Consider the following 12,372-nt stretch of genomic DNA (forward strand, 5'->3'; position numbering starts at 1 on the left):
GGGAATTTTCTGTCTCGCTGGCGTTGATGAGATGCGACTTTCACGGGAAGAGGAGCAACCGAGCCGCCAAAATCTGTGGTACTCAAGAACCCAAATTCGGAGGTAACTGTACTTCCATTCTACGGAAATGTACTTCTACTCCACGACATTTCAGAGGAAAACATTCTTATACTTTTTTACTGCTCTCCATTTTACACCGACTGTGTCAACACCTGTGAAAACTGGGCCGAGATTCATGAAGCCGGACTTCACAGCAGAAACACTGACGATTGGCTTCAGCTCACGACGGCACACTGGCCCTTGGGCTGCCCAGCAGAAACCCTGTGGTCCAGTAAAAAGGATAAACATGTTTCCCTCTGAGATGTGGAGGCGCAGAAATGGAAACACTCAAGTAAAGTATGAGTACGTCAAAACTGTACTCACTTAGTTGATTTCCACCTGTAGCGGATCTACTACCCCAGCTGAGGTCTGGGTTATAGCTGCTGTGAAAGGTCTGACAGAGCTGTTTGAGAGAAGCCCTCCTCTCAGAACTCGTCCCACACATGGCTTTTTTCTCAGACGGGTGTCCTGCAGGTACGTCAGCCTCCAGAGCCGGGGTCGAGTCCTGGAAGCAAACCTCCACCAGTGGTTGTGTCCAAACAGAATGTAGTTCAGTACCTTTTTCATGATCTTACCGGCCGAAATAGGAAAGTATGATGGAAGACCAGGAGGGATGATATGGCCCAGAGTTAGAGTCGGAGGACAGCAAGTTTTGAGAAAGTTTAAAAGCTTTTGTGGCCTGAAAGTAGGTTGCAAAGTCGTAACTGGGTGTAACGGACGATTACTGCCTACAACAGGCCACTCTTCAATATATATTTTACAAAATGTGGGAATTAAATTAATTACAGCTTAGTTCTCTCACTGGACCTCAGTCTGTAGGGCGGGATGCTGAAAAAACACAATGTGATCTTGAATATGGAGAACCAGTGACTCACAAACAGCAGCAAATACTTTATTCTGTCTCTTACAGCAGCAGCTCCACCCTGTGATAAGAGGCTGTAAACACACCAAACACCCGACAGCTGCTACTGTACACGTATTCCTTCTTTTTCTTTTTTTTTACAAAATGACTCCCAGGAAAACAAAGTGCTATGTAATGTTGCATATTGTACAAAAACATACATTAAACGAACAAGGAAACGGATTTGGACTCCGAGAGAGAGAGACAGAGGTTTTCAGGGTTTCAGGCAGGGGTGTCCAGGTTCTCGTCTCCTCTCAGGTATCCCTCCATCTCCATCGTCATCAAAAACTCTGCAAAAAAAAACAAACAAGACCATCACATTATTATGGAAACCATGCTTCCACACATACAGTATTTCCACTTTTATACTGTGTGGGGGAAAAAATACAACCGTTTCTTTGTCATCAGGGTGATTTCACAGAGCCTAGAGTCATATCGAAATACAGTTGTGTGTAAGTCCCATTTATTTTTCCCATAGACAATGTTAGCGACTCACAGTCGGTGCTATTCTAAGCCTCGAAACTCTTCCATCAACAGATTTAAAACTGCGTTACAAAATATCTGGTGCTTAGATAAAAACTTTGAGGTAGACACATTGGGAGGTAACTCCCAATGTGCATTTTGGCAGGAAACATCCAATCGCCAAGCTTAAAATTTGGTCACATGAGCTGTTAATGAAGGTGGAAGCTGAAGATGAGGAGGTTGAGAAAACTGAAAACACAATCTGCAGCTTCAATCAGTTCACTTTTTAAATTCTTTTAAAACAACGGCGACGTGTTTTGTTCTCAGCTTTAGCAACGGAGCCTCTTGAATTAACTGCCGCTCTGATTTGTGCCTCTGACTGAGTTAATTAAAAGTGGTGGTGTTTCTCTGTTCAGTAACATTGAGGATATCTTTAGAGGATGGGGAAACACGCTTGTGGAATCAGGTCGGAGTACAGTGCGGTGCTCATACCATGTCCACGTACCGCGTGAATCAATGAGTAAAACAAGTCATCATCCCTGCTCTTAAGTCCACCTGGAGTCAGTTTAACTGGTAGCTAGCGATGCTTTACCTACACTATAATATTAACCATCATTCTCTCGTGTCCCACCTTCTGTGTAGTCGATGTCCGGCCGCGTGGAGATGACGGCCCAGGCCAGGCCCACCAACAGCGCCACCACCAGGTTCACTACGATCCACGGCCGCAGGATCTGCTGCTCTGAACCTGGAGGCCTGGGGGAGGACAGGGAGGACAGGGGGTAAAGCAGAACAGATCAGAAAAACAAACCGATAAAGAGATCCTTTTTTTTATTTTTTATTTGTCATTTTAAGATAAAGCACAGAACCAGATTTTGCTCAAAATCAAGTAGAAAATACAGTTGAAAAATGGTCTCAAAAGTTTCTATTAGGACATTTCATCATGAGAAAGAAACAGTTTCTTCTGAGAGACTGCAGGTAAAACAGGGGCTACCGCGCTCCCATTTTTTTAGATATCAATAACGATAATAATAATAATACAATATAATATAAAATAAGAGGATAATTAAACTTTTAGAACAGGGACAAGCAAACAAATCTTAGAGACATTTTGGGGAAAAAGTTAGAGAAATCTTGCCTATGTTTCTTTTTTACAGTAATATTTGTGTTTTCAGAAAATGACATCTTTGAGCTCACTTATATCGTCAGAAATACTGTTTTTAAAAAGTTTGTTTTTTTTCACGATGACAATAAAAAGGTCAAATATAAGAAAGGAATCAAAGTCCTCACCACAGAGTCTCGTTGGCCGTAGGATAAAGGTTGATGCGATCGCTGGTCATTTGTTGGCTGAGGGACAGGATCAGGGCTATGAAGTACACTGAAAACAGAGAGCGAAGGCGTTAAACCACTTCATCATCATCGTCGTCCTCATCGTCATCCTGACTTCGTCTTGTCTCACTTACAGAATGAGGCCAGAGCAGTTGGGTCCAGGGTGAGGAAGCCTCTCAGGGCCATGGAGGCCTTGGCCAAGTTCACTCTGCAGGTGAGACCAAACACAAAGTTGTCTGTTGCTCTCTTGTTTATTTGAAGTCCTTGATTGGTGCAGGACGGGAATCCGTCACTAGGTTCAACCATGGGCCCCTTTTTCCAACTCTGCTCACTGGGGGGCCCTTGTTTTATAGACGTTGGGCCCACAGTGAATGTTTTCTGTATGTTTTGCTTGTTTCTGAAGGAAAACCTCATTTTTCCCATGATCATGTTTGGGCTAACAGAGTTACAGGTGCTTATTACTTCAAGGAAAATCCCAGTTTATTTCAGCCTGGCGTATTTCCCATAAACGTAGCTACTGTGATTCTGTGGGTCGTGCTAACTTTGAACTAAACACCTCAGTTGGTGAGATTTGGGGAATCAGGCAAGCTCTCCCGAGCCTCCTGCAGCTTTCTAGATAAACCAGATTTTTACATGAATCATTTCAAACAACTGACTCTGAGTCTGATCCAACGTAAACACAGAAAGAAGTGGACCTGAAACGACCTTTATGGCTGAATGCGTGAGGATCTACGTCTGGGGCAGGTTGAAATAAACCAGAATTTTCATTTAACACTCATCTAGCAAAATGAAAAGACCCTGAACGTATGCTCTGTGTTCTGCTGCAAGATTGGACTCAGCTAGAGAATGCCCCCGTGGCCCTCAGAAATGTATGATTAAACGCACGCACACAGATGCTCAGACCTGTCGAATGCAGACACGGTGCTGATGGCCAGCAGCAGGTAGAGCAGAGACTGAGCCGGGTAGGCCAGGAGGTGGTACTGCTGCAGCAGGTTGGGCAGCGTGGTCATCTGTTCCCCCGCCAGCACGTACACAACAATGATGTTCCACACCGCGTAGCCGGCCAGGAACCCGTGAGAGAACAGCCCGATCACCCTGCAGACGGAGAACGTTGCACACGCACCACGGGACAACGTGTAAAATAATATAAATGTTATACCGGTCTCCTGAAAAATACTGGCTTCTGATTGGCTGAGTGGTTTCATCCGGTCAACAGTTAGATAACAACAGAATCTCCAAGTGCCATGTTAAACCGACACTGTGTGCCTATGCTGCAAATACCGACACTATGACCACTTTTGAAAAGCGGCTAAAAAGCATGGCCGCAGGAGGATACTCCGGATCCCATCGCTGCCACCGGCGGCTTTTAGACAGGAAGTGACGTTTCTGCAGCCCACACACTGAACTGTCCACCGTGGGGCTACGTCCATACTACAGATCCCGCTGTCTCGTGAACGCGACCTGAGGAACGCCTTGAGGGAGTTTCTACAAATTTGGCACAAAGCTCCACTTGGGAGTCAAGGAGGAACTGTTTAGATTTTGGAGGTCAAAGGTCACTGTGACCTCACAAAACACGTTTTCAGCCATAACTCAAGACTTCATGATGATGAAATACACTTACTACCTTTTATTAAATTCCTTCAATGTCTTCACTACATATGTTATGAGTCTGAACAGACATTGATGTAAACTGCAACTTGACTGGTTGGCGGAGACGTACAACCACGAGGCGGGAATTGTCACTTTTCTGTTTAGGAGCGAGTGCAGCGCGATGACGGTTTCTCAGGAGAGACTATACCATTACCTGCCTTCCGATGTGCTACAAACAGTCCTTTTCTAGCATAACCTGGTCCTTCAAAGGAATATAAGTGATGTGTGATGTGTGTGTGTGTGTGTGTGTGTGTGTGTGTGTGTGTGTGTGTGTGTGTGTGTGTGTGTGTGTGTGTGTGTGCAGACCGGAAGCCGTTGTGAACCCTCATAGCGACGTCTCTGGTGGTCCAGATCTGTCTGGGGTCCATGTAGTCGTCCATCAGCTCTGAGTGTCGGAGCTGCTCCACTCGCTCCGCCTGGAAACGCCCTGCACAAGTCAAAATGTCTGCCGTGAAGGTTTGAAATTCCTGAGGTGGAACAATGGCATAAACCGACTCTGCGCTCATTTTAGAAGCTGGTTGTTTATTGCGGCCAGGCCGTGGCTCAGAGAGTCTGAGGAGATTTGGTGGGTCAGGTGAGGTCAGATGCCAGTGACCCGCACAGACATCAGCACTGCTTCTGGTGGATTAAAGAGGCTGCTGGTGCCAACAGGAATATGTTCTGGGTTACTGAGGGTTTAAAAGGCAACTTCTGTCCATTAAAATACCACTCAAGAGTAAATCCTTACTGGTTAATATCAGTTTATATACTCTAAGCACTTAACGGGAACATTTTTATGGGTTTTAATGAGATGCTAAGTGAGTTGTATTTGTTTTCTCTGTGTTTATATATAGGTGTCACTTCTTATACCATTCATTAGCAGAAGAGAGTCTCTTTTGCAGTGTTTCCTTCGTCTCTGCACTGAAAAATATTTCGGCAGCATAAAGAAGGACACTCATATTCAATTGCTCACACCTCAACCCATTTTCCAACTGATAGACAGCACTAATCAGATCATTAACATCGTCTGCAAACCACGTTGGAGAAGGGACACGTGAAGAGTCGGGAACCTGTTGGTGGCAAAATCATTTCTCCTAACGCGACACTTTATGGCTTGAAAAAAAAGCTGCCGTTTGCACTGATTTCATTTAGTTCATACAACAGGAAATGTGCTGTATGTGAACAGAAACAAACGCCTTTTAAAAATGTCATGTATTATTTTATGTGGTAATTAAACCCAGAAAAATTTTGCGGGTTTGCTCTCAAGAAACATTTGATACACAACACTGTATTCTTTGGAACAAAATTCTACTGAGGGATGGAAAAGTATGATAAAAATTTCCATTATGGCTCATAATAATCAAGGGTCTATATCACATCACTACATGTTTAATCGCACTGTTTTTTGTGGTTGCTGGCTGTACCATTGTACCGCATTATTAATACACTGAACTGCATCTTCACAAACGTCAACAGCAAAATCACTGTTTCCTTTCTCCAAGATACCAGAGCTGCAGGCAGGATGACCACAAATGCTATTTAACGGTGACTTTAAACCTGCAGTAACGAGGTTCAGGTGCAGACCGGAGACTCAGCTTTCCGGAGTTAGAAATGAGACAAGTATCATCACAGTATCAAAAATAGTGTCAGAGTATAAAGAGTCCAAGGAAGATCATGACAAAGGTTTTCTACACACACACACACACACACACACACACACACACACACACACACACACACACACACACACACACACAAACTCATTCATTGAACTTGTTCTCAAACAGTTTCTTATTTCCTCATCCAGTAGTCGCAAAGCAACATGATGGTTCATCTGGATCTGGTGTCTGTGTCACCTGATGAATCTAAGTCCAGTACTCCCTTTCTTTTAGCTCCGGTTTTTGTCTCCACCAGCTCCTGAGGGAAACATCTGGCTCTTTAGCTGCTAAATGCTCCACTACGTTCACCAGCTGGTCTCTGACTGAGTCCGTCTGCTGTTTGCTGCTGGGCAGGAAGTGGACAGCGGCTTTTTACAGCTGTTTCTCTGAAAACATCTGCCTTACCATAAAACCCCATATTTACCAGACTCTTGTATGCACAGAATGCAGTCAAGGGAAAAAAAAGAATACATTTCTGCACTCCAGACACGTTTCCATATCAATTTACCTCTCTGCAGTTCATTACTGTTACATGCTCTGACAGTGGCTTTTTACAGCTGTTTCTCTGAAAACATCTGCCTGCTGCGGCCGCGAACGATGCTCCGAGAGCAGTGAGAGTCGGGTAATAATTCTCTGTGAGTTTGTCACTATAGGCAACCTCTTTTTACATACACATAGCCGTGTCTTCCATTGTTAATATAAACATATACTGTAGATTTTAGTAACCCCAGCTAGTAAATGCTGTATGTTTCCCTATTAGCCTTGTTTTTACCAGGTGACTGTGCGACTAAAGCTGTAAAATCTGATTCTCACTCACTGCTCCTCTCCACGAAGACTTTGCCGGCCGGCTGGCTGTGTCCGTGGGGGGCGGAGAACAGGGAATGCTGGGGGATGGGGGACTGGGCATCTGTGATGATATCGTCTTCTTCAGCTCCCAGGTCATTGTAGTGCTCCGTCGCCTTAGCCTTCCTGCCAGGTGATACAAGAAAGAGGATTCTGTCCAAAGTCACTTATCTTTTTAGTGGCATGGCTCTGAGGACAGCGGTGTCAGTCAGTCCACCACTTCTTACCACTATTTAATGGATTGCCATTTACTTCACGGTTCCCAGATGATGAATCCTGAAAATTTTGGTACCTTTGACTTTTCATCCAGTGCCATCATCAGGTTAAAATTTTCGATTTTTGACACTTTGGACGATCGGATCACTAGTACTCACCTCTTCCTCTTCGTCTTTCTGGTTACGGCGACAGTCATCTCCTCTCCATCCGTGGCTGGCTCGGCCAAGTTACCGTTTGGCACGTCAGCATGCTCTGCTTCCATGTCTGACACAACATAATGCAGCGTGAGGACTTTGCAGATGACTGGTTATTATCATTACACAGCACAGCCTGGTCACGGTAACAGAACACTGGCTGGTGAAAGGTCCATTTCTTCCAAAGACATGTTTGTAGGGAAGAACACGGTCCCACTTTCTGATAAGTCACCATTTATGGACCGTTTATAAGTTGAAAGTAAATGTTAATGAACTGTCCACTAATGCTTTAGAGAGCAGTTATAAGCCTTTAATGAGAACAAACTTTTGGCTGCCAGGTTCTGGAAAATCTCTTGTTTTTTTGCTCTTGCTTTTTTTTTTTTTGTCTATAAAGTCAAGTCATTAACAGTCATTAATAAAGAAAAACAATCAGGTCTAAAAATTGTTAATAATTCATGAATAAAGGCTCAAGAGTTTCTTTCTAATAAGACAACAGCAAAAGTAAATAAGTGATGTATTTGTAATCTAATGATCCAATGTTAATTTGTCGTCTGACAGTAATCCAAGTCTGCAGTTTTTTGTGGTTGTTTTGTGTCTCTTTGTAGTCCTCCCTTTTGTCTCTTTATACGTCTTTTGTGGGGGTTTTTTAGGTTGTTTTGTGTCTTTTTGTTGTTTGATTGAGTTTCCAGGTAGAAATGTTAACCCTCACTGCAGACAGAGGCTCTGCCCCTGAGCCTCTGGTAGACTGAGACTGGTCTATATGAACTTTTGCTCGATTGTAAATATACATTAGAGTTATCTTAACTGTCGACTCCATCTCACAATCAATTCAGTGGAAAACTGTTTTTATATCATTGAAGGAAGTCTTGTTAGTGGACGTTGGAGTTGAGGTATTCTGTCACAGAACTGTTGTGTAGCTGCGTAGTTTAATCATCTGAGCGTGAGGCCTGCGTCTTTCCGTCCACTGCGGTGTGGACGGTCTGAACTCGCCAAGTTCGAACTCCAAACGACCGGAGTCTGAACTTGGCCAGCTGTGTATCAAGCAAGGCTTTGGTGTAAAAGGCTGCACGAATAACCGCTCGTGTAGTGAAGGCCTCGCTACCAAGAGTAGGCGCCTTCTTCTTTTTCTTCCTCTTCTGTGGTGCTGGATCCTGTGGCTCTGGGGTCAAAGGGTCTCTGCTTTCAGAATGGCTCCTGTTGGTCCCTTCCTCCATCTCCATCTCCAGACCTACTGCAGAGGAACATAATAGAATAGAATAGAGTAGAATAGAGTGTTGCGTAGAGCTGCAGATGTAAACTCTGTCACCTCTCACCTTCTCCCTGCTCCTCTCCATCGTTGATCTCCTTCTTCAGCTTCTTCTTCTTGCTCTTGACGGTCGGCATGGTGACGTCTCCCTGTGAGAGGATCGACAGTTCAACGTGGTCACGCACAGTCAACTACGAGGATCTTTCGGCGTGTGACAGACTATAAATTAGGTCAGTCAGTTAACGTTTAAGGAGGATCTTGAGGTGGCCGGGTGGTGATGCCTGTTTGAGATAACTGGATTAGCCTGAGCTTTTAGGACAGGTGGTGGAGCAAAGCTGCAGGAAACACACCGCAAAATGTTTTTAAAGATTTATCTTAAAGGATATTTAAAGAGAGTTTTGCCATGTGAGTTAGTCCAGGATAATACACTGCAGTACATCAGCATACAGGAGCTTTGATGTTGGTCCAAAACAGCAGTTTGTCATTTTTCTCAGGTCTTGTTCACGTGCAGTATACCCTGTCTGGATTCATCTGAACCTACAGTGTTACATTAACTTACATTCATTTGTCACTTTTGACACTTTTATCCAGAACTTACTCACTTCTTGATCCAGCATCCCTCAAGATTTTGAACAGGAGGAGCCAGGGATGGAAGCACCAACCCTTTTTTCAGCTTGTACAGCTGAGAATGAACCTGGGCGGTGTAACTATGAGGCTGCTAGGGGAAGTTGGTGCGCCCAGGCAAGTAATAGTCAGTTTCTGCCTTTGGACAGAGCCAGGCTAGCAGTTTCCCACTGTTTCCAGTCTTTATGCTAAGTCTAAGCTGCTGCCGGTAGCTTCACGTTTGCTGTAAAGTCATGAGAGCAATATCAGTCTTCTCATCTATCCCTCAGAAAAAGAACTGAGTAAGTGTATTTCCCAAAATGCAGAACTAGTTTTCTGAAGGGTTGATTGGTTTTGAACATCGGTCGCTAGGCTGAATTCATGCAGCAGGAAAAAAGTGTCGATGAACGAAGCCCCCGTCAGTCTAAGTGATATTGGTTTACACGTCCCAGCTGGTTTGTAATAAGGCAGCGGAAAACCTCAGTGGAAGGTGTAACAGGACGTCTTTTAACCAGAAACATGGTTAGTGTCTACAGACACAGTTTAGCAGATCAACCCTTTAACCGCCACCTGCTTTATCGGGATGGTTCACATAAAATAAAATAAACGTACTACTCCTCATCATTGAAACCCTTGTAATAAATTTGCAGGGAAGGTTTTCAAAGATAGAAACGTTGTTGGACTGCAAAGGCTGCTTGTAAAGTACAGAGACTTCATATCTGAAGGCTCTGTACCTGGATTACTGAAAAATGCACCACAACGCTGACGGTCCAGGTATCCAGGAATAATAGGGAGCAACCAGCCACACCTGCACTACATATATGGCGTCAGGTGCAGGACGAGAGCACAAGCCATTAGAGACAGCGCTCGTCCAGGCCTTCGCTTCCCTTCACTGCTACGTCTGCTATGTTATTATGTAGTGTTCACTCCTACCTAATTCTCTTTTTTATGTACTTGTTTCTACTGTATGACGATAAATTCCCTGAATCCTTGATCATTTTCACAACAGGATGGAAACATTTTTAAAAATGACCACAGTGACTAAAATGAATACACACGTCTAACGATCATACTCATGTAAACTTTAGTACCAGGAGCGTAAGAAAGCCTCACATTGTCCCAGCAAACAAGTTTTCATAAACCTTGTCTCAGTTCTCTTAGTTAACAGTTTTACACCACAGGCTGCCAAACGGTTCCTGAAAACAGAATCAAAATGCACAAAACACGAGTGGTACGATGCTGCACCAGGAAAGACGGGATATTTGCTCTGAGGGGAATAAAAATAAACAACATTAACTAAAATCAGTGTTGCTTCAATGGTCCAACGTTGCTGAAACTTTGTTTCTTTGGCTTGATCCTGCTCAAAAGATGCCCTAGTTAAAGTTTTTCTAACTGCAAACCTGGTTTCTTTCATTAAGACGAACTATTTCTCTTCAAAACACATCTTTAAAAAGATATTTCCAGGTGCGTTTCAGTGAATCAGAGTCGGTGCTCACCTCTGCAGCTGAGTGCGTCTGCGGCTGTGAAGAGGACGCTCTACAAACAGTCACAGCTTTCCCTGTGTCTCTGATCTTATCAAGCTGGGGGAAAAGTGTCTTAGGGTGAGCCTCAGTACAGAAACTCTCCCTCCTTCGCTTTGCTTCTCTGTCCTCTGATCTGGTTTAATCCCAAGAGGTGCATTCAAAGTGGCCGCAGAGTTTAAAATCTTTAAATGAGAAACGTGAAGCATAAATCGAAGCGAGGACACAATGTGAAGCGGAAAGCAGAAACAGACGGGGAGAGGAAGCTCTTTCACAGATCTGACACTCGTCCCGGGGTTTAAAGCGGCAGGTGGATCGTGTGCTGAGCCGTGACAACCCCTGGGAGCTTTGCGATTGGTCGATCAGCTGCGATGTCACCAGCTGGCCCGGCTCCCAATCAGCCATGGATGCTAAAAACCCCAGACCCTGCTGCCACGCCAGTCTTCCCTCCAGCAGAGCCCCCCACTCTCTACTCTGCAGCTCAGAGAGAAGAGTTTCTGGCTACGGCAACAGATTTGAGAAAACTGCTCGATGTTTTCCACGTGAGAAGTTAAAATGATTGGAACTTCCGTTGATTTCATTATCTGAACAGATCTAGTTTCGGTACCATTAAGTGTTTGGATGGCAGGAAGATGTAAAACAGAATTATGGGCTCTTCAGAATAACACAGCCTGCCGTAACCTCTCCTACTGTAGACTGACTCCTCCAGAACCCAAACCAGTCATGTTTTATTGAGCAAAGCCTGCCCTGCTCCAGTGACAGACTTTGTGGGAGGTTTTCTGGACTAACCGAAGACTTTTAGAGCCCCCGTCAGCGTCTGGAAACCGCGGCACGTCTTTGCTTTTCACACAACACAACAGCTGAAGGCTGAGGTTTTCCCGGAGAGTGCGTCGCTGCGTAGAACCGTCAGAGGCCCTCTCTAGAGCCGGCGTTCGGTTTGTCCGTTCTGGGCCACCGTAGCAACATGTAGATGTGAAGGGCTCGTTCTAAACAAACGAAATCACAACGATGATTGACTGAGTGAGCGACCAGGGGAAACTCAGAGGGACAGAGCGACGTGTTGACAGACTCCACAGTGTGGACATGAAGGCGTCATTTGGATTTTATCCTGCTAAAAACTCACTGCTACAGTCTTTCAAAGTGAGTGATGTGCTCTTAATGTTATCCATGTGCTTTATACGTGTATATACACACATCATACTGTAGTGACATCCTGATATTAAAGGTTCATTTTATGACTATGACTTTGAATTGCGCTCAGTTGGTTTCTGAGAAATCGTGTTTTCCCTACAACGCCCATGAGTCTCAGTCAGTGGGCTGGATCGGAGACTTTGTTGTTGGGACTGTATCAAACTGCAGAAACTGAGCAGGTGTGCAGGTCCTGTCTGGGGTGAACAGTTCAAAGGTAAAAACCTTCACCAAACAGTAGCCAGACCAACACAATGAATCCTATTAGACCCACACACACACACACACACAAACTTGCATAATGTTCACATGGAGCCTGGAGTTTGCCACTGGAATAATTATGCATGTATTTAAAAGTAATGACAATAATAACAATAAAATTTGTGTTTCAGTGGGTAAATTAAATTTATTACTTGATGCAGTTTTAAAAGGCTTTTACATTTTATTGATGATAATCCAGTTTCATCCACACCAACACTTTAATTAA

The 12,372-nt window shown here is 44.2% G+C and overlaps 1 protein-coding gene and 1 long non-coding RNA gene across 4 annotated transcripts; one reads left to right on the top strand and one right to left on the bottom strand.

The window, feature by feature from the left end:
• On the top strand, positions 1-6,322 carry LOC120801601. 2 transcript variants are annotated; one of them, XR_005709116.1, is made up of 5 exons: positions 2-102; positions 445-573; positions 2,105-2,241; positions 2,925-3,002; positions 4,743-6,322. It is a non-coding gene; the product is annotated as an uncharacterized LOC120801601 (long non-coding RNA). The 2 variants fall into 2 exon arrangements; XR_005709117.1 differs by lacking the exon at positions 445-573 and having other exon boundaries at positions 1-102.
• Positions 1,015-10,775, bottom strand: tmem237a (transmembrane protein 237a). Of its 2 annotated transcripts, none has more exons than XM_040148745.1 (11): positions 10,674-10,775; positions 8,642-8,723; positions 8,431-8,556; positions 7,293-7,398; positions 6,893-7,044; positions 4,745-4,865; positions 3,692-3,883; positions 2,923-2,996; positions 2,750-2,837; positions 2,094-2,215; positions 1,015-1,290 (listed from the first exon to the last, which is right to left on the bottom strand). In XM_040148745.1, exons 2-11 carry the CDS (start codon positions 8,709-8,711, stop codon positions 1,223-1,225), a joined length of 1,119 nt encoding a protein of 372 aa, XP_040004679.1. In that variant the 5' UTR covers positions 8,712-8,723; positions 10,674-10,775; the 3' UTR covers positions 1,015-1,222. The 2 variants fall into 2 exon arrangements, with proteins under 2 accessions (XP_040004679.1, XP_040004678.1); XM_040148744.1 differs by having other exon boundaries at positions 8,431-8,559.
• Positions 10,776-12,372: the final 1,597 nt, after the last annotated feature.

Source organism: Xiphias gladius, chromosome 16 (assembly GCF_016859285.1).
Source record: "Xiphias gladius isolate SHS-SW01 ecotype Sanya breed wild chromosome 16, ASM1685928v1, whole genome shotgun sequence".
In the NCBI taxonomy this organism is placed as follows: Eukaryota; Metazoa; Chordata; class Actinopteri; order Istiophoriformes; family Xiphiidae; genus Xiphias; species Xiphias gladius.

Bases quoted from the DNA above. Each gene is read 5' to 3' on its own strand.
- tmem237a (XM_040148744.1), bottom strand. From the start codon at position 8,711: ATGCCGACCGTCAAGAGCAAGAAGAAGAAGCTGAAGAAGGAGATCAAC. The intron at 8,560-8,641 runs GTGAGAGGTGAC...GTTCCTCTGCAG, and splicing joins TGGAGAGGAGCAGGGAGAAG to TAGGTCTGGAGATGGAGATG. The intron at 2,838-2,922 runs GTAAGTGAGACA...CTCTGTTTTCAG, and splicing joins AACTGCTCTGGCCTCATTCT to TGTACTTCATAGCCCTGATC.